Source organism: Nerophis ophidion, linkage group LG25 (assembly GCF_033978795.1).
Source record: "Nerophis ophidion isolate RoL-2023_Sa linkage group LG25, RoL_Noph_v1.0, whole genome shotgun sequence".
Taxonomy (NCBI): Eukaryota; Metazoa; Chordata; class Actinopteri; order Syngnathiformes; family Syngnathidae; genus Nerophis; species Nerophis ophidion.
In genome coordinates this window covers 38,106,960-38,133,042 of record NC_084635.1, presented here as the reverse complement: position 1 = coordinate 38,133,042, position 26,083 = coordinate 38,106,960, and the positions used below count along the sequence as shown (strand labels likewise).

At 44.2% G+C, this 26,083-nt stretch overlaps 1 protein-coding gene across 1 annotated transcript in view; it reads left to right on the top strand.

The window, feature by feature from the left end:
* The first annotated feature begins 1,063 nt into the window (after positions 1 to 1,063).
* Positions 1,064 to 26,083, top strand: part of leo1 (LEO1 homolog, Paf1/RNA polymerase II complex component) — a 28,251-nt gene continuing 3,231 nt past the window's right edge. The window contains exons 1-11 of the mRNA XM_061886977.1: positions 1,064 to 1,219; positions 3,341 to 3,471; positions 3,732 to 4,138; positions 5,226 to 5,425; positions 13,803 to 13,907; positions 13,972 to 14,066; positions 14,862 to 15,010; positions 15,074 to 15,158; positions 19,139 to 19,233; positions 19,302 to 19,436; positions 25,841 to 25,976. Coding sequence (XP_061742961.1) covers positions 1,162 to 1,219; positions 3,341 to 3,471; positions 3,732 to 4,138; positions 5,226 to 5,425; positions 13,803 to 13,907; positions 13,972 to 14,066; positions 14,862 to 15,010; positions 15,074 to 15,158; positions 19,139 to 19,233; positions 19,302 to 19,436; positions 25,841 to 25,976 — 1,596 coding nt within the window. The 5' untranslated portion in view covers positions 1,064 to 1,161. The remainder of the gene's footprint in view (positions 1,220 to 3,340; positions 3,472 to 3,731; positions 4,139 to 5,225; positions 5,426 to 13,802; positions 13,908 to 13,971; positions 14,067 to 14,861; positions 15,011 to 15,073; positions 15,159 to 19,138; positions 19,234 to 19,301; positions 19,437 to 25,840; positions 25,977 to 26,083) is intronic.

Below are 26,083 nucleotides of genomic sequence, written 5' to 3'. Positions count from 1 at the left end.
CATGTTTATTCATGTCTGTACCTCATGTTTATTCATGTGTGTAACTCATGTTTATTCATGTATGTAACCCATGTTTATTCATGTATGTAACTCATGTTTATTCATGTGTGTAACCCATGTTTATTCATGTATGTAACCCATGTTTATTCATGTGTGTAACTCATGTTTATTCATGTGTGTAACTCATGTTTATTCATGTTTGTAACTCATGTATATTCATGTCTGTAACTCATGATTATTTATGTCTGTAACTTATGTTTATTCATGCCTGTAACTCATGTCTATTCATGTCTGTAACTCATGTTTATTCATGACGGCGTGGCGCAGTGGGAGAGTGGCCGTGCGCGACCCAAGGGTCCCTGGTTCAATCCCCACCTGCTACCAACCTCGTCACGTCCGTTGTGTCCTTGAGCAAGACACTTCACCCTTGCTCCTGATGGGTGCTGGTTAGCCCCTTGCATGGCAGCTCCCTCCATCAGTGTGTGAATGTGTGTGGTAATGTGGAAGTAGTGTCAAAGCGCTTTGAGTACCTTGAAGGTAGAAAAGTGCTATACAAGTACAACCCATTTATCATTTATTTATGTCTGTAACTCATGTTTATTCATGTATGTAACTCATTATTATTTATGTCTGTAACTCATGTTTATTCATGTCTGTAAGGCATAATGATTTCTACTTTGTTACATTAAAGACATGCACATTCCAATCAATATATGTATTTTAAATAGTCCTTTTTGAATTTCAACCTATCCCATTGCTGCATTATCACAGACAAACACCGCAAATAAAATGGATTAAAAATGGTAGAAATGGATGGAAATGAAACTCTTGCTGTGTTGGGAAATGTCAGCGAGTTTTCACTCACAAAAGTATCATTTAGAAAATGAAATGTATATATTCACTAAACGTAAACGTATATTTAGCTGTCATTTTTACACAAAATGGTGTTCATATTTCAAAAAGCATGTCAACATTGATAGTGTGGTACAGATGGATCAGTTTGGTTCTGCTCTCTAGCGCCACCTTCTGGCCTTTTATCAGCAGCTTGTCCTTTTAGCGTCATTCCGGAAGTGAAACTTCGTTCCGGAAGTGAAACTTCGTTCCGGAAGTGAAAGCTTTCCTCTTTAAGCGGAGTCCATCACTTCCGGGAGGTGAGAGAAAATGGCGGACATGGACGAGCTGTTCGGCAGCGACGGCGACAGCGACAATGAGCACCGAGGTAAGGAGCTCCTTTTCAGCCTTAATGGACTTTGCTGACGACGTTAGCCAGGATCCACGTCTGCATACTTCAACATTGGAAGTGTGCGTACTTCATCTTTATACAAACCCCGTTTCCATATGAGTTGGGAAATTGTGTTAGATGTAAATATGAACGGAAAACATCCATCCATCTTACATCATAACATCTACTTAATGTTACACACATTGTGTACATCATAATAACCAACATTTACTTCATGTAACACACGTGTACATCATAATAACTAACATCTATTCCATGTTACACACATTGTGTACATCATAACTAATATTTTTTTCATGTTACATACGTGTACATCATAATTACTAACATCTACTCCATGTTACAGACACCGTGTACATCATAATAAGTAACATCTACTCCATGTTACACACATTGTGTACATCATAATAACCAACATTTACTTCATGTTACACACATTGTGTACATCATAATTACTAACATCTACTCAATGTTACACATTGTGTACATCATAGTAACATCTACTCCATGTTACAGCATTGTGTACATCATAATAACTAACATTTACTTCATGTTACAACATTGTGTACATCATAGTAACATCTACTCCATGTTACAACATTGTGTACATCATAATAACTAACATTTACTTCATGTTACAACATTGTGTACATCATAGTAACATCTACTCCATGTTACAACATTGTGTACATCATAATAAGTAACATCTACTCCATGTTACAACATTGTGTACATCATAATAAGTAACATCTACTCCATGTTACACACATTGTGTACATCATAATTACTAACATCTACTCCATGTTACACACATTGTGTACATCATAACCAACATCTACTCAATGTTACACCATTGTGTACATCATAATAACTAACATTTACTTCATGTTACAACATTGTGTACATCATAGTAACATCTACTCCATGTTACAACATTGTGTACATCAATCAATCAATCAATCAATCAATGTTTATTTATATAGCCCCAAATCAAAAATGTCTCAAAGGACTGCACAAATCATTACGACTACAACATCCTCGGAAGAACCCACAAAAGGGCAAGGAAAACTCACACCCAGTGGGCAGGGAGAATTCACATTCAGTGGGACGCCAGCGACAATGCTGACTATGAGAAACCTTGGAGAGGACCTCAGATGTGGGCAACCCCCCCCCCTCTAGGGGACCGAAAGCAATGGATGTCGAGCGGGTCTAACATGATACTGTGAAAGTTCAATCCATAGTGGCTCCAAGACAGCAGTGAGAGTCCCGTCCACAGGAAACCATCTCAAGCGGATCAGCAGCGTAGAGATGTCCCCAACCGATACAGGCGACCGGTCCATCCTGGGTCCCGACGAGCGGTCCATCCTGGGTCTCGACTCTGGACAGTCAGTACTTCATCCATGGTCATCGGACCGGACCCCCTCCACAAGGGAGGGGGGGACATAGGAGAAAGAAAAGAAGCGGCAGATCAACTGGTCTAAAAAGGAGGTCTATTTAAAGGCTAGAGTATACAGATGAGTTTTAAGATGAGACTTAAATGCTTCTACTGAGGTAGCATCTCGAACTGTTACCGGGAGGGCATTCCAGAGTACTGGAGCCCGAACGGAAAACGCTCTATAGCCCGCAGACTTTTTTTGAGCTCTAGGAATCACTAATAAGCCGGAGTCTTTTGAACGCAGATTTCTTGCCGGGACATACGGTACAATACAATCGGCAAAATAGGCTGGAGCTAGACCGTGTAGTATTTTATACGTAAGTAGTAAAACCTTAAAGTCACATCTTAAGTGTACATCATAATAAGTAACATCTACTCCATGTTACATTTTGTACATCATAATAAGTAACATCTACTCCATGTTACACACATTGTGTACATCATAATTACTAACATCTACTCTATGTTACACACATTGTGTACATCATAATTACTAACATCTACTCTATGTTACACACATTGTGTACATCATAACCAACATCTACTCAATGTTACACCATTGTGTACATCATAATAACTAAGTGTAAGTGCTGATGTTTTTTTTTCTCAGAGCACTTCCTTTGCATTTCCCGTGTGCTAACGTTGTGACTGATGTTTCTCAGAGTCTGGCACCGGCTCGGGTTCCGACTCGGAGATGGAACGAGCGGGTACCGCCAGCAACCCTTCTGGCAGCGGCAGTGACAGCGAGCGAGGACAAGAGGACCACGAGGACGGCAAAGCCAGCATGAATAAGGTCCGTCTTCTACTTCTTCTCACATCTTACTTCCTTTCTGTACAGGAAGTGATTGTCTTACTTACCTTCTGTACAGGAAGTGTTTGTCTTACTTACTTTCTGTACAGGAAGTGTTTGTCTTACTTACTTTCTGTGCAGGAAGTGACATGTTAGTGAGTGTGTGTTGCAGGAAGTGACATGTTAGTGAGTGTGTGTGCAGGAAGTGACATGTTAGTGAGTGTGTGTGCAGGAAGTGACATGTTAGTGAGTGTGTGTTACAGGAGTTGTTTGGAGATGACAGTGAGGAGGAAGAGGAGGAGGAGGCGGCCCCCAGTGATCATCAGTCAGATGGCAGCATGCACTCTGACCATCAACACTCTGATGTGGAACAACAACACAGCGGCTCAGAGCGCGGCGTTGTAGACGATGACGACGAGGACATTGGGGCGCGGCACTCAGGCGGTGCAAGCCCAGCAGGAAGTGGGGTGTCTGCAGCAGGAAGTGGGGTGTCTGCAGCAGGAAGTGGGATGTCTGCAGCAGGAAGTGGAGTGTCTGCAGCAGGAAGTGGAGTGTCTGCAGCAGGAAGTGGAGTGTCTGCAGCAGGAAGTGGGGTGTCTGCAGCAGGAAGTGGGGTGTCTGCAGCAGGAAGTCCTGGCTCTGACAGGGGCAGTGTCCGCTCTGATAGAAGGTCAGTAATTGTCTTAATGCTCAGCTTAGTGACACATTTATATTGTACTAGTCAGCAGTATTTACATTTACATTGTACTAGTCATAATTATTTATATTGTACTAGTCAGCAGTATTTACATTTACATTGTACTAGTCATAATTATTTATATTGTACTAGTCAGCAGTATTTACATTTACATTGCACTAGTCAGCAGTATTTACATTTACATTGCACTAGTCAACATTATTTACATTGCACTAGTCAGCAGTATTTACATTGTACTAGTCAGCAGTATTTACATTTACATTGTACTAGTCAGCAGTATTTACATTTACATTGTACTAGTCATAATTATTTATATTGTACTAGTCAGCAGTATTTACATTTACATTGCACTAGTCAGCAGTATTTACATTTACATTGTACTAGTCACAATTATTTATATTGTACTAGTCAGCAGTATTTACATTTACATTGCACTAGTCAGCAGTATTTACATTTACATTGCACTAGTCAACATTATTTACATTGCACTAGTCAGCAGTATTTACATTTACATTGCACTAGTCAACATTATTTACATTGTACTAGTCAACATTATTTACATTGTACTAGTCAGCATTATTTACATTTACATTGTACTAGTCATAGTCAGCAGTATTTACATTTACATTGTATTAATCAGCATTATTTACATTGTACTAATCAGCAGTAGTTACATTTACATTGTACTAGTCATAATTATTTATATTGTACTAGTCAACATTATTTACATTGTACTAGTCAGCAGTATTTGTGACTCAAATAATTGACATTCACATAGTACTTTTTGTTGTACTATTGTTTATGATCCATACCAGGAACAAATATGGCAATACATATTGTATATGATCCATATCTTTTCTGCTATTGAGCAAACGTGTGCTGAGAGCCATGCACTGAGTGAACCCTCTTGCTGTGAAAACGACATAGGAAGATAATTGAGTTGATGGTGTGGTCGACATAATGTAGAAGAAGAAGTTGGAAGCATGAACAGCAGAACCTCCATAGTTGTTCCTGCTGCAGGAATACTGGACTCAAGTCTTTGTTTGTTGCTTTGCATCAGTGACCTAGGAACGCCTCAGTCGGCTGCAGCTACGCCGCGCTCTGATGGAGAAGACAATCATTCAGACCAGGACAAGTGGGAGGGCCTAGCTAAGAGCGACCAATCAGACGAGGAAGGAGAGAAGCAACGTTACTCGGATGAAGAGAGGGAGCACTCTGACCTCCAGCGTCCTGCCAGCAGGAAGTCAGCTCCTCCTAACGGTCAGTCACTAGTACACATGTGGAACATCACTCTCACTCCAAACACAAGTCAGCTCCTCCTAACGGTCAGTCACTAGTACACATGTGGAACATCACTCTCACTCCAAACACAAGTCAGCTCCTCCTAACGCTCAGTCACTAGTACACATGTGGAACATCACTCTCACTCCAAACACAAGTCAGCTCCTCCTAACGGTCAGTCACTAGTACACATGTGGAACATCACACTCACTCCAAACACAAGTCAGCTCCTCCTAATGGTCAGTCACTAGTACACATGTGGAACATCACTCTCACTCCAAACACAAGTCAGCTCCTCCTAACGGTCAGTCACTAGTACACATGTGGAACATCACTCTCACTCCAAACACAAGTCAGCTCCTCCTAACGGTCAGTCACTAGTACACATGTGGAACATCACTCTCACTCCAAACACAAGTCAGCTCCTCCTAACGGTCAGTCACTAGTACACATGTGGAACATCACTCTCACTCCAAACACAAGTCAGCTCCTCCTAATGGTCAGTCACTAGTACACATGTGGAACATCACTCTCACTCCAAACACAAGTCAGCTCCTCCTAACAGTCAGTCACTAGTACACATGTGGAACATCACACTCACTCCAAACACAAGTCAGCTCCTCCTAACGGTCAGTCACTAGTACACATGTGGAACATCACTCTCACTCCAAACACAAGTCAGCTCCTCCTAACAGTCAGTCACTAGTACACATGTGGAACATCACTCTCCCTCCAAACACAAGTCAGCTCCTCCTAACAGTCAGTCACTAGTACACATGTGGAACATCACTCTCACTCCAAACACAAGTCAGCTCCTCCTAACGGTCAGTCACTAGTACACATGTGGAACATCACTCTCACTCCAAACACAAGTCAGCTCCTCCTAACGGTCAGTCACTAGTACACATGTGGAACATCACTCTCACTCCAAACACAAGTCAGCTCCTCCTAACGGTCAGTCACTAGTACACATGTGGAACATCACTCTCCTTCCAAACACAAGTCAGCTCCTCCTAACGGTCAGTCACTAGTACACATGTGGAACATCACTCTCCCTCCAAACACAAGTCAGCTCCTCCTAACAGTCAGTCACTAGTACACATGTGGAACATCACTCTCCCTCCAAACACAAGTCAGCTCCTCCTAACAGTCAGTCACTAGTACACATGTGGAACATCACTCTCACTCCAAACACAAGTCAGCTCCTCCTAACGGTCAGTCACTAGTACACATGTGGAACATCACTCTCCTTCCAAACACAAGTCAGCTCCTCCTAACGGTCAGTCACTAGTACACATGTGGAACATCACTCTCCCTCCAAACACAAGTCAGCTCCTCCTAACAGTCAGTCACTAGTACACATGTGGAACATCACTCTCCCTCCAAACACAAGTCAGCTCCTCCTAACAGTCAGTCACTAGTACACATGTGGAACATCACTCTCACTCCAAACACAAGTCAGCTCCTCCTAACAGTCAGTCACTAGTACACATGTGGAACATCACTCTCACTCCAAACACAAGTCAGCTCCTCCTAACGGTCAGTCACTAGTACACATGTGGAACATCACTCTCACTCAGAACACAAGTCAGCTCCTCCTAACGGTCAGTCACTAGTACACATGTGGAACATCACTCTCACTCCAAACACAAGTCAGCTCCTCCCAACGGTCAGTCACTAGTACACATGTGGAACATCACTCTCACTCAGAACACAAGTCAGCTCCTCCCAACGGTCAGTCACTAGTACACATGTGGAACATCACTCTCACTCAGAACACAAGTCAGCTCCTCCTAACAGTCAGTCACTAGTACACATGTGGAACATCACTCTCACTCCAAACACAAGTCAGCTCCTCCTAACGGTCAGTCACTAGTACACATGTGGAACATCACTCTCACTCCAAACACAAGTCAGCTCCTCCTAACGGTCAGTCACTAGTACACATGTGGAACATCACTCTCACTCAGAACACAAGTCAGCTCCTCCTAACGGTCAGTCACTAGTACACATGTGGAACATCACTCTCACTCCAAACACAAGTCAGCTCCTCCTAACAGTCAGTCACTAGTACACATGTGGAACATCACTCTCACTCCAAACACAAGTCAGCTCCTCCTAACGGTCAGTCACTAGTACACATGTGGAACATCACTCTCACTCCAAACACAAGTCAGCTCCTCCTAACGGTCAGTCACTAGTACACATGTGGAACATCACTCTCACTCAGAACACAAGTCAGCTCCTCCTAACGGTCAGTCACTAGTACACATGTGGAACATCACTCTCACTCCAAACACAAGTCAGCTCCTCCCAACGGTCAGTCACTAGTACACATGTGGAACATCACTCTCACTCAGAACACAAGTCAGCTCCTCCCAACGGTCAGTCACTAGTACACATGTGGAACATCACTCTCACTCAGAACACAAGTCAGCTCCTCCTAACGGTCAGTCACTAGTACACATGTGGAACATCACTCTCCCTCCAAACACAAGTCAGCTCCTCCTAACAGTCAGTCACTAGTACACATGTGGAACATCACTCTCCCTCCAAACACAAGTCAGCTCCTCCTAACAGTCAGTCACTAGTACACATGTGGAACATCACTCTCCCTCCAAACACAAGTCAGCTCCTCCTAACAGTCAGTCACTAGTACACATGTGGAACATCACTCTCACTCCAAACACAAGTCAGCTCCTCCTAACGGTCAGTCACTAGTACACATGTGGAACATCACTCTCCCTCCAAACACAAGTCAGCTCCTCCTAACAGTCAGTCACTAGTACACATATGAAACATCACTCTCCCTCCAAACACAAGTCAGCTCCTCCTAACGGTCAGTCACTAGTACACATGTGGAACATCACTCTCCCTCCAAACACAAGTCAGCTCCTCCTAACAGTCAGTCACTAGTACACATATGAAACATCACTCTCCCTCCAAACACAAGTCAGCTCCTCCTAACAGTCAGTCACTAGTACACATGTGGAACATCACTCTCACTCCAAACACAAGTCAGCTCCTCCTAACGGTCAGTCACTAGTACACATGTGGAACATCACTCTCACTCCAAACACAAGTCAGCTCCTCCTAACGGTCAGTCACTAGTACACATGCGGAACATCACTCACTCCAAACACAAGTCAGCTCCTCCTAACAGTCAGTCACTAGTACACATGTGGAACATCACTCTCACTCCAAACACAAGTCAGCTCCTCCTAACGGTCAGTCACTAGTACACATGCGGAACATCACTCACTCCAAACACAAGTCAGCTCCTCCTAACAGTCAGTCACTAGTACACATGTGGAACATCACTCTCACTCCAAACACAAGTCAGCTCCTCCTAATGGTCAGTCACTAGTACACATGTGGAACATCACTCTCACTCCAAACACAAGTCAGCTCCTCCTAACGGTCAGTCACTAGTACACATGTGGAACATCACTCTCACTCCAAACACAAGTCAGCTCCTCCTAACGGTCTGTCACTAGTACACATGTGGAACATCACTCTCCCTCCAAACACAAGTCAGCTCCTCCTAATGGTCAGTCACTAGTACACATGTGGAACATCACTCTCACTCCAAACACAAGTCAGCTCCTCCTAACAGTCAGTCACTAGTACACATGTGGAACATCACTCTCACTCCAAACACAAGTCAGCTCCTCCTAACGGTCTGTCACTAGTACACATGTGGAACATCACTCTCCCTCCAAACACAAGTCAGCTCCTCCTAACGGTCTGTCACTAGTACACATGTGGAACATCACTCTCCCTCCAAACACAAGTCAGCTCCTCCTAATGGTCAGTCACTAGTACACATGTGGAACATCACTCTCACTCCAAACACAAGTCAGCTCCTCCTAACAGTCAGTCACTAGTACACATGTGGAACATCACTCTCCCTCCAAACACAAGTCAGCTCCTCCTAACGGTCTGTCACTAGTACACATGCGGAACATCACTCACTCCAAACACAAGTCAGCTCCTCCTAACAGTCAGTCACTAGTACACATGTGGAACATCACTCTCACTCCAAACACAAGTCAGCTCCTCCTAACGGTCAGTCACTAGTACACATGTGGAACATCACTCTCACTCCAAACACAAGTCAGCTCCTCCTAATGGTCAGTCACTAGTACACATGTGGAACATCACTCTCACTCCAAACACAAGTCAGCTCCTCCTAACGGTCAGTCACTAGTACACATGTGGAACATCACTCTCACTCCAAACACAAGTCAGCTCCTCCTAACAGTCAGTCACTAGTACACATGTGGAACATCACTCTCACTCCAAACACAAGTCAGCTCCTCCTAACGGTCTGTCACTAGTACACATGTGGAACATCACTCTCCCTCCAAACACAAGTCAGCTCCTCCTAATGGTCAGTCACTAGTACACATGTGGAACATCACTCTCACTCCAAACACAAGTCAGCTCCTCCTAACAGTCAGTCACTAGTACACATGTGGAACATCACACTCACTCCAAACACAAGTCAGCTCCTCCTAACGGTCAGTCACTAGTACACATGTGGAACATCACTCTCACTCCAAACACAAGTCAGCTCCTCCTAACAGTCAGTCACTAGTACACATGTGGAACATCACTCTCACTCCAAACACAAGTCAGCTCCTCCTAACAGTCAGTCACTAGTACACATGTGGAACATCACTCTCACTCCAAACACAAGTCAGCTCCTCCTAACGGTCAGTCACTAGTACACATGTGGAACATCACTCTCACTCCAAACACAAGTCAGCTCCTCCTAACGGTCAGTCACTAGTACACATGTGGAACATCACTCTCCCTCCAAACACAAGTCAGCTCCTCCTAACGGTCAGTCACTAGTACACATGTGGAACATCACTCTCCCTCCAAACACAAGTCAGCTCCTCCTAACAGTCAGTCACTAGTACACATGTGGAACATCACTCTCCCTCCAAACACAAGTCAGCTCCTCCTAACAGTCAGTCACTAGTACACATGTGGAACATCACTCTCCCTCCAAACACAAGTCAGCTCCTCCTAACAGTCAGTCACTAGTACACATGTGGAACATCACTCTCACTCCAAACACAAGTCAGCTCCTCCTAACGGTCAGTCACTAGTACACATGTGGAACATCACTCTCACTCCAAACACAAGTCAGCTCCTCCTAACGGTCAGTCACTAGTACACATGTGGAACATCACTCTCACTCAGAACACAAGTCAGCTCCTCCTAACGGTCAGTCACTAGTACACATGTGGAACATCACTCTCACTCCAAACACAAGTCAGCTCCTCCCAACGGTCAGTCACTAGTACACATGTGGAACATCACTCTCACTCAGAACACAAGTCAGCTCCTCCCAACGGTCAGTCACTAGTACACATGTGGAACATCACTCTCACTCAGAACACAAGTCAGCTCCTCCTAACGGTCAGTCACTAGTACACATGTGGAACATCACTCTCCCTCCAAACACAAGTCAGCTCCTCCTAACAGTCAGTCACTAGTACACATGTGGAACATCACTCTCCCTCCAAACACAAGTCAGCTCCTCCTAACAGTCAGTCACTAGTACACATGTGGAACATCACTCTCCCTCCAAACACAAGTCAGCTCCTCCTAACAGTCAGTCACTAGTACACATGTGGAACATCACTCTCCCTCCAAACACAAGTCAGCTCCTCCTAACAGTCAGTCACTAGTACACATGTGGAACATCACTCTCACTCCAAACACAAGTCAGCTCCTCCTAACGGTCAGTCACTAGTACACATGTGGAACATCACTCTCACTCCAAACACAAGTCAGCTCCTCCTAACGGTCAGTCACTAGTACACATGTGGAACATCACTCTCACTCAGAACACAAGTCAGCTCCTCCTAACGGTCAGTCACTAGTACACATGTGGAACATCACTCTCACTCCAAACACAAGTCAGCTCCTCTTAACGGTCAGTCACTAGTACACATGTGGAACATCACTCTCACTCCAAACACAAGTCAGCTCCTCCTAACAGTCAGTCACTAGTACACATATGAAACATCACTCTCCCTCCAAACACAAGTCAGCTCCTCCTAACGGTCAGTCACTAGTACACATGTGGAACATCACTCTCCCTCCAAACACAAGTCAGCTCCTCCTAACAGTCAGTCACTAGTACACATGTGGAACATCACTCTCACTCCAAACACAAGTCAGCTCCTCCTAACGGTCTGTCACTAGTACACATATGAAACATCACTCTCCCTCCAAACACAAGTCAGCTCCTCCTAACAGTCAGTCACTAGTACACATGTGGAACATCACTCTCACTCCAAACACAAGTCAGCTCCTCCTAACGGTCAGTCACTAGTACACATGTGGAACATCACTCTCACTCCAAACACAAGTCAGCTCCTCCTAACGGTCAGTCACTAGTACACATGCGGAACATCACTCACTCCAAACACAAGTCAGCTCCTCCTAACAGTCAGTCACTAGTACACATGTGGAACATCACTCTCACTCCAAACACAAGTCAGCTCCTCCTAACAGTCAGTCACTAGTACACATGTGGAACATCACTCTCACTCCAAACACAAGTCAGCTCCTCCTAACGGTCAGTCACTAGTACACATGCGGAACATCACTCACTCCAAACACAAGTCAGCTCCTCCTAACAGTCAGTCACTAGTACACATGTGGAACATCACTCTCACTCCAAACACAAGTCAGCTCCTCCTAATGGTCAGTCACTAGTACACATGTGGAACATCACTCTCACTCCAAACACAAGTCAGCTCCTCCTAACGGTCAGTCACTAGTACACATGTGGAACATCACTCTCACTCCAAACACAAGTCAGCTCCTCCTAACGGTCTGTCACTAGTACACATGTGGAACATCACTCTCCCTCCAAACACAAGTCAGCTCCTCCTAATGGTCAGTCACTAGTACACATGTGGAACATCACTCTCACTCCAAACACAAGTCAGCTCCTCCTAACAGTCAGTCACTAGTACACATGTGGAACATCACTCTCACTCCAAACACAAGTCAGCTCCTCCTAACGGTCTGTCACTAGTACACATGTGGAACATCACTCTCCCTCCAAACACAAGTCAGCTCCTCCTAACGGTCTGTCACTAGTACACATGTGGAACATCACTCTCCCTCCAAACACAAGTCAGCTCCTCCTAATGGTCAGTCACTAGTACACATGTGGAACATCACTCTCACTCCAAACACAAGTCAGCTCCTCCTAACAGTCAGTCACTAGTACACATGTGGAACATCACTCTCCCTCCAAACACAAGTCAGCTCCTCCTAACGGTCTGTCACTAGTACACATGCGGAACATCACTCACTCCAAACACAAGTCAGCTCCTCCTAACAGTCAGTCACTAGTACACATGTGGAACATCACTCTCACTCCAAACACAAGTCAGCTCCTCCTAACGGTCAGTCACTAGTACACATGCGGAACATCACTCACTCCAAACACAAGTCAGCTCCTCCTAACAGTCAGTCACTAGTACACATGTGGAACATCACTCTCACTCCAAACACAAGTCAGCTCCTCCTAATGGTCAGTCACTAGTACACATGTGGAACATCACTCTCACTCCAAACACAAGTCAGCTCCTCCTAACGGTCAGTCACTAGTACACATGTGGAACATCACTCTCACTCCAAACACAAGTCAGCTCCTCCTAACAGTCAGTCACTAGTACACATGTGGAACATCACTCTCACTCCAAACACAAGTCAGCTCCTCCTAACGGTCTGTCACTAGTACACATGTGGAACATCACTCTCCCTCCAAACACAAGTCAGCTCCTCCTAATGGTCAGTCACTAGTACACATGTGGAACATCACTCTCACTCCAAACACAAGTCAGCTCCTCCTAACGGTCTGTCACTAGTACACATGTGGAACATCACTCTCCCTCCAAACACAAGTCAGCTCCTCCTAACGGTCAGTCACTAGTACACATGTGGAACATCACTCTCACTCCAAACACAAGTCAGCTCCTCCTAACAGTCAGTCACTAGTACACATGTGGAACATCACTCTCACTCCAAACACAAGTCAGCTCCTCCTAACGGTCTGTCACTAGTACACATGTGGAACATCACTCTCCCTCCAAACACAAGTCAGCTCCTCCTAACGGTCAGTCACTAGTACACATGTGGAACATCACTCTCCCTCCAAACACTTCTTCATCTCCAACAAGAAGCTTCCCCGTCCTACTGCAACACCAACAACAATCAGTCAGTTGAAGGTGGTCCACTAAGTCTCGTGTGCAAAATGAAGTGATCAAGACTTCCTTCGACAAACGTGAAAGTATTGAACATGAATTGTGTTTTCCAGATTCTGTAAAAGGGAGCGACAGTGAAGAAGATTTCCTTCACAGGAAAAGCAAAAGCAAACTTGCTTCAGACTCTGATTCTGACAGTGACGTCAACGCCAATGACAGTAAGTAAGCAGTCACCTGACCATCGTGTGTCATGTGACTTTTCCTGACTATGTCATATTTCAGACAAGAAAAGTGTGGCAGATGATCTGTTTGGGGAGGCAGATGACATTTCTTCGGACAGTGATGCTGACAAGCCCCCCACCCCTGGACAACCCGGGGTACACACACAACAACAGCCTCCCCCCCCCCACACACACACACACACACATTTCTTATAAACATTAGAAAGCAATCTTGCATGTTGCACCAGGTTTTACTCATAACAATGCCCAAGTTACGTCCAATGTCTTCAGAATATCAAAACATGACTTGGAAATATGCAAATTAGGGGTCTAGACACACCCCAAAAATAAAAATGAGCATTCCAACACCTGGGGATAGGTTGATTGGCAACACTAAAATGGTCCCTAGTGTGTGAATGTGAGTGTGAATGTTGTCTGTCTATCTGTGTTGGCCTTGCGATGAGGTGGCGTCTTGTCCAGGGTGTACCCCGCCTTCCGCCCGATTGTAGCTGAGATAGGCGCCAGCGCCCCCCGCAACCCCTACAAGGGAATAAGCGGTAGAAAATGGATGGCATTCCAACACATTTCTAATTGTGAAAAGACATGAACTAGACACCAAGTTTACATTTGTAGCTCACCTGTTTCAGATGTTAGAGACAAAAGCTATTACAAGTGGCGGCCATATTTGATTGGCCGCTGTGGCGACCCCAAAGGTCACCGGTGCGGGCACCTTGGGTAAATCATTTAAGTATGTCCTGAGCTACACCTCTGCCAAATTTGGAGCTTATAGACAAAAGTGAACACAAAAATATCCCTAACGGCCTCCACTACCAAACTATCTTCCTTCCTTGTGCATCTCTTTTTCTGTGTGTGTGTGTCTGTGTGTGTGGTGTGTGTGTGTGTGTGTGTGTGTGTGTGTGTGTGTGTGTGTGTGTGTGTGTGTGTGTGTAGGATGCAGAGGATGGCGTGGAGGGCGAGCAGGCTGAAGAGGAGCCTGTGCCTGAGACTCGTATCGAAGTAGAGATTCCCAAAGTCAGCACTGATCTTGGATCAGACCTTTATTTTGTTAAGCTGCCCAACTTCCTGTCTGTGGAGCCCAGGTCAGAGCTCAGTTGACGCTGCCAGTTAAAGGACGTGGACTTTAATGATGTCCTTCTTTGTAGACCTTTCGACCCACAGTACTATGAGGATGAATTTGAGGATGAGGAAATGCTGGATGAAGAAGGACGCACCAGACTCAAACTGAAGGTGTGTGGACTTCACCTTTTTGTCTGGCGCACATTGGGTTTAGTTGCCACACTTTCTACACACGTGTCAAACTCCTCTATTTCATTAAATACCATTCATAGTTACACACCCTGATATTAATATTAAAGTAGCAATAAGTATAGTAAAAACAACTGCAGACCAGTAAAACAATGCTGCTATTCAACTCTGGCTGCAAAATAAGACTTAGTAGAAGTATGATCATTATGTCTCACACAATTTGAAGCAAGAGTAATCATTCTATGTGACCAGTCTTCCTCTCAGGGAATAAAAGTCACTGGTCACTCCCAAGTTCTTTTGGATGACATATACTGTATGTTGAGTAAAAATGACCACGGTTCTCGAACGTTCAGGTTATGTGCGGCCTGAACTGTGGACCAGCTCTATACTCTGGGCAGGGTTCTTGAGGGTGCATGGGAGTTTGCCCAACCAGTCTACATGTGCTTTGTGGACTTGGAGAAGGCATTGGACCGTGTCCCTCGGGAAGTCCTGTGGGGAGTGCTCAGAAAGTATGGGGTACCGGACTGTCTTATTGTGGCGGTCCACTCCCTGTATGATCAGTGTCAGCGCTTGGTCCGCATTGCCGGCAGTAAGTCGGACACATTTCCAGTGAGGGTAGGACTCCACCAAGGCTGTCCTTTGTCACCCATTCTGTTCATAACTTTTATGGACAGAATTTCTAGGCGCAGTCAAGGCGTTGAGGGGTTCCGGTTTGGTGACCGCAGGATTAGGTCTCTGCTTTTTGCAGATGATGTGGTCCTGATGGCTTCATCTGGCCGGGATCTTCAGCTCTCACTGGATCGGTTTTCAGCCAAGTGTGAAGCGACCGGAATGAGAATCAGCACCTCCAAGTCCGAGTCCATGGTTCTCGCCCGGAAAAGGGTGGAGTGCCATCTCCGGGTTGGGGAGGAGACCCTGCCCCAAGTGGAGGAGTTCAAGTACCTAGGAGTCTTGTTCACGAGTGGGGGAAGAGTGGATGGTGAGATCGACAGGCGGATCGGTGCGGCGTCTTCAGTAATGTGGACGTTGTATCGATCCGTTGTGGTGAAGAAGGAGCTGAGCTGGAAGGCAAAGCTCTCAAATTACCAGTCGATCTACGTTCCCATCCTCACCTATGGTCATGAGCTTTGGGTCATGACCGAAAGGATAAGATCACGGGTACAAGCGGCCGAAATGAGTTTCCTCCGCCGGGTGGCGGGTCTCTCCCTTAGAGATAGGGTGAGAAGCTCTGCCATCCGGGAGGAACTCAAAGTAAAGCCGCTGCTCCTCCACATGGAGAGGAGCCAGATGAGCTGGTTCGGGCATCTGGTCAGGATGCCACCCGAACGCCTCCCTACGGAGGTGTTTAGGGCACGTCCAGCTGGTAGGAGGCCACGGGGAAGACCCAGGACACGTTGGGAAGACTATGTCTCCCGGCTGGCCTGGGAACGCCTCGGGATCCCCCGGGAAGAGCTAGACGAAGTGGCTGGGGAGAGGGAAGTCTGGGCTTCCCTGCTTAGGCTGCTACCCCCGCGACCCGACCTCGGATAAGCGGAAGAAGATGGATGGATGGATACTGTATGTTGAGTAAAAATGACCACGGTTCTCGAACGTTCAGGTTATGTGCGGCCTGAACATGTTGTACTTCACCCTTACATGAGAGCGAAGCCTGGCAATAATTGCATATTGGCGTTTCCTCGTCACATTTTTTTTTGTAAAATGAAGCCGTGCCTTGAGCCGTTTTTTTTTTTCCGCTCCATTGTTGTTGCTGCTTTCTGTACCTGCCGCCTAATGACTGAGCTAGGTCATTTCCTGGGATGTCCCACAGGGCATTTCCTCTGGGACGGGATTCGAATAAAGAACCAACTCTTTTTCTTTACTATAGTGGCCTCGATAACGGGAACCGGTTCTCAAAAAGGGATTCCATCCATCCATCTCCATCTTCTTCCGCTTATCCGAGGTCGGGTCGCGGGGGCAACAGCCTAAGCAGGGAAACCCAGACTTCCCTCTCCCCAGCCACTTCGTCTAGCTCTTCCTGGGAGATCCCGAGGCGTTCCCAGGCCAGCCGGGAGACATAGTCTTCCCAACGTGTCCTGGGTCTTCCTCGTGGCCTCCTACCAGCTGGACGTGCCCTAAACACCTCCGTAGGGAGGCGTTCGGGTGGCATCCTGAGCAGATGCCCGAACCACCTCATCTGGCTCCTCTCCATGTGGAGGAGCAGCGGCTTTACTTTGAGTTCCTCCCGGATGACAGAGCTTCTCACCCTATCTCTAAGGGAGAGACCCAAACTCATTTGGGCCGCTTGTACCCGTGATCTTATCCTTTCGGTCATGACCCAAAGCTCATGACCATAGGTGAGGATGGGAACGTAGATCGACCGGTAAATTGAGAGCTTTACCTTCCGGCTCAGCTCCTTCTTCACCACAACGGATCGGTACAACGTCCGCATTACTGAAGAAAAGGGATTCGAGTCCATATAATCGGTTCTTTTCTTATTGAACAACCGGGAGAACCGGTTTCGAACATCATCCCTAGTATGTATATGTACAATCAGTACATGTATGTAGGTGTACTGTATATACTTGTGTGTACATGTATGTACGTACATGCGTGCACGTATGTGCGTGTCCGTGCATGTACGTACATGTACATGTACTATCAGTAGGTGTAAGTACTTGCATGTACGTGTACGTGCGTTTATGTACATATATATATATATATATACTAGGGCTGGGCAATGATTAAATATTTTAATCGAAGTTAATCGCACTATTTCTCTCATTAATCGCAATTAACTGCATTGTATACGCAAAGCCCAATAAAGAATTCAAAAGTAGTGTGTAGTGCACCTTTATTGGAATATTCTCCCACATGAACAAAAGCGCCAAAACATTTGTTGTGCAAACACAATTTAAATCAGTCCTTGTTAAACAGTAGCAGTTAAATAGCATATTTTATGAAAATCAACTCAAAAAATGTAAATACAAACATTTAAGCTTATTGCCACTGCCAGGGTATTTAAGTTATCCTGTTTGTTATGGAAAATAAATATAATCTACATACAAATCTCTGAGCCACAATCATAACATCTGAACAGGCAATTTCTGAGGTAACAGCAGAAACATTTTTTTGATCAGGGATCTTATGTTTAAAAAACCTATATTATAGGTAGTGGGCTGTTTTAGGGAATTTTGGATCAAATTATCCGTAGTAGCAATATTAATAATGTTGTGTTTATTCTGCGTAGTGCACTTAAAATGATTATGACCATATCTAGGAATTGATATAATGGGAATTTTCCGGTTGTTTGATGTTATGAGCCAGGGAATAAAAGAACTACCCTACCCAGCATGCAACAGGAGTGACGCGGTAGCCCGGTATAGGTTGTGTCGCCATGACGGCATCTTGTATGTTGTGATATGCACGCTCTGAAAGCAAACGTTAAGAAGTCAGCCAACACTCCTGGTCTGCATTATTCATAAATAGACAGACAACACATATACTCCGCTGCTTCACAGGCCGCTGGATGTAGCCGGCAAAGTATTCCCATGCTAGCTAGCCGCTCTAGCAAGCACGCCTCATTCAGTCCAAAACGGCCCGATCTATCCACATTCAGAATTGTCTGGCGGTCGTAAGTGATCCCGGAGTGACCACGCTGTAAGCCAGCCAGGACATTTGCAGAATTGTCCGGTATTTTTGCCAAATGTTCCATCTTTACCAAGAGCCCCTCGACGCCGGGCGACGCCATCTTGTTAAGAAAAGGCGTTAACAAAATAAAAGCATGTAAACAACATACGCAAATGTGCGATAAAATAATTGTCGGCGTTAATAGATTGATGAGTTAACTCATAATTAACGCATTGATTTGCCCACCCCTAATATATACATGTATGTAACCCTATGATTGGGTGATTGTTGTGTGGTTAATGTCAGTTGCAGACGTTGAAGTGAGTGTCAGTGAGTGGGTCGTTGTTCATGTCCAGGTGGAAAACACCATCAGGTGGAGAGCCAAGCGAGACGAAGAAGGAAACGAAGCACGCGAGAGTAACGCACGTATCGTCAAATGGTCAGATGGAAGGTTAGTGTTTATGTCAGCCACGTTGTTTATTGAATAGTTCCCTAAAGTGTGCTGTTTGTTGTGTGCAGCATGTCCCTCCACTTAGGAAATGAAGTGTTTGACGTCTACAAAGCTCCTCTGCAGGGAGACCACAACCACTTGTTCATCCGTCAGGGAACTGGACTACAAGGACAAGCTGTGTTCAAAACCAAGCTCACCTTCAGGTACCTTGCATCTTCCTTGCATATATTTATATTCATCCTACAAGAAGAAACTATATAGTGCAGCTTCTTGCTCACAGTAACACCTCCTGAAAAACTAGTAGGAACACACGCTTGTTGACGCAAGTAGGAACACATGTTTGTTGACACAAGTAGGAACACATGTTTGTTGACACAAGTAGGAACACATGTTTGTTGACACAAGTAGGAACACATGTTTGTTGACACAAGTAGGAACACATGTTTGTTGACACAAGTAGGAACACATGTTTGTTGACACAAGTAGGAACACACGTTTGTTGACACAAGTAGGAACACATGTTTGTTGACACAAGTAGGAACACATGTTTGTTGACACAAGTAGGAACACATGTTTGTTGACACAAGTAGGAACACATGTTTGTTGACACAAGTAGGAACACACGTTTGTTGACACAAGTAGGAACACATGTTTGTTGACACAAGTAGGAACACATGTTTGTTGACACAAGTAGGAACACATGTTTGTTGACACAAGTAGGAACACATGTTTGTTGACACAAGTAGGAACACATGTTTGTTGACACAAGTAGGAACACATGTTTGTTGACACAAGTAGGAACACATGTTTGTTGACACAAGTAGGAACACATGTTTGTTGACGCAAGTAGGAACACATGTTTGTTGACACAAGTAGGAACACATGTTTGTTGACACAAGTAGGAACACATGTTTGTTGACACAAGTAGGAACACATGTTTGTTGACACAAGTAGGAACACATGTTTGTTGACACAAGTAGGAACACACGTTTGTTGACACAAGTAGGAACACATGTTTGTTGACACAAGTAGGAACACATGTTTGTTGACACAAGTAGGAACACATGTTTGTTGACACAAGTAGGAACACATGTTTGTTGACACAAGTAGGAACACATGTTTGTTGACACAAGTAGGAACACATGTTTGTTGACACAAGTAGGAACACATGTTTGTTGACACAAGTAGGAACACATGTTTGTTGACACAAGTAGGAACACATGTTTGTTGACACAAGTAGGAACACATGTTTGTTGACACAAGTAGGAACACGTGTTTGTTGACACAAGTAGGAACACGTGTTTGTTGACACAAGTAGGAACACGTGTTTGTTGACACAAGTAGGAACACGTGTTTGTTGACACAAGTAGGAACACGTGTTTGTTGACACAAGTAGGAACACGTGTTTGTTGACACAAGTAGGAACACATGTTTGTTGACACAAGTAGGAACACATGTTTGTTGACACAAGTAGGAACACATGTTTGTTGACACAAGTAGGAACACATGTTTGTTGACACAAGTAGGAACACATGTTTGTTGACACAAGTAGGAACACATGTTTGTTGACACAAGTAGGAACACATATTTGTTGACACAAGTAGGAACACATGTTTGTTGACACAAGTAGGAACACATGTTTGTTGACACAAGTAGGAACACATGTTTGTTGACACAAGTAGGAACACATGTTTGTTGACACAAGTAGGAACACATGTTTGTTGACACAAGTAGGAACACATGTTTGTTGACACAAGTAGGAACACATGTTTGTTGACACAAGTAGGAACACGTGTTTGTTGACACAAGTAGGAACACGTGTTTGTTGACACAAGTAGGAACACGTGTTTGTTGACACAAGTAGGAACACGTGTTTGTTGACACAAGTAGGAACACATGTTTGTTGACACAAGTAGGAACACATGTTTGTTGACACAAGTAGGAACACATGTTTGTTGACACAAATAGGAACACATGTTTGTTGACACAAGTAGGAACACATGTTTGTTGACACAAGTAGGAACACGTGTTTGTTGACACAAGTAGGAACACGTGTTTGTTGACACAAGTAGGAACACGTGTTTGTTGACACAAGTAGGAACACGTGTTTGTTGACACAAGTAGGAACACATGTTTGTTGACACAAGTAGGAACACATGTTTGTTGACACAAGTAGGAACACATGTTTGTTGACACAAGTAGGAACACGTGTTTGTTGACACAAGTAGGAACACGTGTTTGTTGACACAAGTAGGAACACGTGTTTGTTGACACAAGTAGGAACACGTGTTTGTTGACACAAGTAGGAACACATGTTTGTTGACACAAGTAGGAACACATGTTTGTTGACACAAGTAGGAACACATGTTTGTTGACACAAGTAGGAACACGTGTTTGTTGACACAAGTAGGAACACGTGTTTGTTGACACAAGTAGGAACACGTGTTTGTTGACACAAGTAGGAACACGTGTTTGTTGACACAAGTAGGAACACGTGTTTGTTGACACAAGTAGGAACACGTGTTTGTTGACACAAGTAGGAACACGTGTTTGTTGACACAAGTAGGAACACGTGTTTGTTGACACAAGTAGGAACACGTGTTTGTTGACACAAGTAGGAACACGTGTTTGTTGACACAAGTAGGAACACATGTTTGTTGACACAAGTAGGAACACATGTTTGTTGACACAAGTAGGAACACATGTTTGTTGACACAAGTAGGAACACATGTTTGTTGACACAAGTAGGAACACATGTTTGTTGACACAAGTAGGAACACATGTTTGTTGACACAAGTAGGAACACACGTTTGTTGACACAAGTAGGAACACACGTTTGTTGACACAAGTAGGAACACACGTTTGTTGACACAAGTAGGAACACACGTTTGTTGACACAAGTAGGAACACATGTTTGTTGACACAAGTAGGAACACACGTTTGTTGACACAAGTAGGAACACATGTTTGTTGACACAAGTAGGAACACTAGTTTGTTGACACAAGTAGGAACACATGTTTGTTGACACAAGTAGGAACACATGTTTGTTGACACAAGTAGGAACACATGTTTGTTGACACAAGTAGGAACACATGTTTGTTGACACAAGTAGGAACACATGTTTGTTGACACAAGTAGGAACACATGTTTGTTGACACAAGTAGGAACACATGTTTGTTGACACAAGTAGGAACACATGTTTGTTGACACAAGTAGGAACACATGTTTGTTGACACAAGTAGGAACACATGTTTGTTGACACAAGTAGGAACACATGTTTGTTGACACAAGTAGGAACACATGTTTGTTGACACAAGTAGGAACACATGTTTGTTGACACAAGTAGGAACACATGTTTGTTGACACAAGTAGGAACACGTGTTTGTTGACACAAGTAGGAACACATGTTTGTTGACACAAGTAGGAACACGTGTTTGTTGACACAAGTAGGAACACGTGTTTGTTGACACAAGTAGGAACACGTGTTTGTTGACACAAGTAGGAACACGTGTTTGTTGACACAAGTAGGAACACGTGTTTGTTGACACAAGTAGGAACACGTGTTTGTTGACACAAGTAGGAACACGTGTTTGTTGACACAAGTAGGAACACGTGTTTGTTGACACAAGTAGGAACACGTGTTTGTTGACACAAGTAGGAACACGTGTTTGTTGACACAAGTAGGAACACGTGTTTGTTGACACAAGTAGGAACACGTGTTTGTTGACACAAGTAGGAACACGTGTTTGTTGACACAAGTAGGAACACGTGTTTGTTGACACAAGTAGGAACACACGTTTGTTGACACAAGTAGGAACACACGTTTGTTGACACAAGTAGGAACACACGTTTGTTGACACAAGTAGGAACACACGTTTGTTGACACAAGTAGGAACACACGTTTGTTGACACAAGTAGGAACACACGTTTGTTGACACAAGTAGGAACACACGTTTGTTGACACAAGTAGGAACACACGTTTGTTGACACAAGTAGGAACACACGTTTGTTGACACAAGTAGGAACACACGTTTGTTGACACAAGTAGGAACACACGTTTGTTGACACAAGTAGGAACACACGTTTGTTGACACAAGTAGGAACACACGTTTGTTGACACAAGTAGGAACACACGTTTGTTGACACAAGTAGGAACACACGTTTGTTGACACAAGTAGGAACACACGTTTGTTGACACAAGTAGGAACACACGTTTGTTGACACAAGTAGGAACACACGTTTGTTGACACAAGTAGGAACACATGTTTGTTGACACAAGTAGGAACACACGTTTGTTGACACAAGTAGGAACACACGTTTGTTGACACAAGTAGGAACACACGTTTGTTGACACAAGTAGGAACACACGTTTGTTGACACAAGTAGGAACACACGTTTGTTGACACAAGTAGGAACACACGTTTGTTGACGCAAGTAGGAACACACGTTTGTTGACGCAAGTAGGAACACACGTTTGTTGACGCAAGTAGGAACACACGTTTGTTGACACAAGTAGGAACACACGTTTGTTGACACAAGTAGGAACACATGTTTGTTGACACAAGTAGGAACACATGTTTGTTGACACAAGTAGGAACACATGTTTGTTGACACAAGTAGGAACACATGTTTGTTGACACAAGTAGGAACACATGTTTGTTGACACAAGTAGGAACACATGTTTGTTGACACAAGTAGGAACACATGTTTGTTGACACAAGTAGGAACACGTGTTTGTTGACACAAGTAGGAACACGTGTTTGTTGACACAAGTAGGAACACGTGTTTGTTGACACAAGTAGGAACACGTGTTTGTTGACACAAGTAGGAACACGTGTTTGTTGACACAAGTAGGAACACGTGTTTGTTGACACAAGTAGGAACACGTGTTTGTTGACACAAGTAGGAACACATGTTTGTTGACACAAGTAGGAACACATGTTTGTTGACACAAGTAGGAACACATGTTTGTTGACACAAGTAGGAACACATGTTTGTTGACACAAGTAGGAACACATGTTTGTTGACACAAGTAGGAACACATGTTTGTTGACACAAGTAGGAACACATGTTTGTTGACACAAGTAGGAACACATGTTTGTTGACACAAGTAGGAACACATGTTTGTTGACACAAGTAGGAACACACGTTTGTTGACACAAGTAGGAACACACGTTTGTTGACACAAGTAGGAACACACGTTTGTTGACACAAGTAGGAACACACGTTTGTTGACGCAAGTAGGAACACACGTTTGTTGACGCAAGTAGGAACACACGTTTGTTGACGCAAGTAGGAACACACGTTTGTTGACACAAGTAGGAACACACGTTTGTTGACACAAGTAGGAACACATGTTTGTTGACACAAGTAGGAACACATGTTTGTTGACACAAGTAGGAACACATGTTTGTTGACACAAGTAGGAACACATGTTTGTTGACACAAGTAGGAACACATGTTTGTTGACACAAGTAGGAACACATGTTTGTTGACACAAGTAGGAACACATGTTTGTTGACACAAGTAGGAACACGTGTTTGTTGACACAAGTAGGAACACGTGTTTGTTGACACAAGTAGGAACACGTGTTTGTTGACACAAGTAGGAACACGTGTTTGTTGACACAAGTAGGAACACGTGTTTGTTGACACAAGTAGGAACACGTGTTTGTTGACACAAGTAGGAACACGTGTTTGTTGACACAAGTAGGAACACATGTTTGTTGACACAAGTAGGAACACATGTTTGTTGACACAAGTAGGAACACATGTTTGTTGACACAAGTAGGAACACATGTTTGTTGACACAAGTAGGAACACATGTTTGTTGACACAAGTAGGAACACATGTTTGTTGACACAAGTAGGAACACATGTTTGTTGACACAAGTAGGAACACATGTTTGTTGACACAAGTAGGAACACATGTTTGTTGACACAAGTAGGAACACATGTTTGTTGACACAAGTAGGAACACATGTTTGTTGACACAAGTAGGAACACATGTTTGTTGACACAAGTAGGAACACGTGTTTGTTGACACAAGTAGGAACACGTGTTTGTTGACACAAGTAGGAACACGTGTTTGTTGACACAAGTAGGAACACGTGTTTGTTGACACAAGTAGGAACACGTGTTTGTTGACACAAGTAGGAACACACGTTTGTTGACACAAGTAGGAACACACGTTTGTTGACACAAGTAGGAACACACGTTTGTTGACACAAGTAGGAACACACGTTTGTTGACACAAGTAGGAACACACGTTTGTTGACACAAGTAGGAACACACGTTTGTTGACACAAGTAGGAACACACGTTTGTTGACACAAGTAGGAACACACGTTTGTTGACACAAGTAGGAACACATGTTTGTGTGTTCCTTCTTCTTGCACCCTGGATGTTTCAAGAAGGACAAGATGAAGATAAAAACCAACAAGTGTTGACTTCTCCAACTGCCAACACTTGGACGCGTTGACGTCTAAGTCCTTCTAGACTTAGACGTGTTAGGTTGAAAGTTCCTTCTGGACTTAGACATGTTAGGTTGAAAGTACTATCTATATATTTAGCAGTCTAGCATGAAACTGACCTTCATGTTTCCTGCCAGGCCTCACTCCACTGACAGCGCCACACACAGGAAGATGACCTTGTCCCTGGCAGACCGTTGTTCCAAGACCCAGAAGATCCGAATCCTGCCAATGGCTGGACGGGACCCTGAGTCCCAGCGTAATGAGATGATTAAGGTAAGAACATGCTTGTTGTCATGGTGTCACACATAATACATGAAGAAATGTGCTTGGTCTGCACAAGACTCTGAGTTGCTGATCCAAAGTTCCTTCTGGACTTAGAC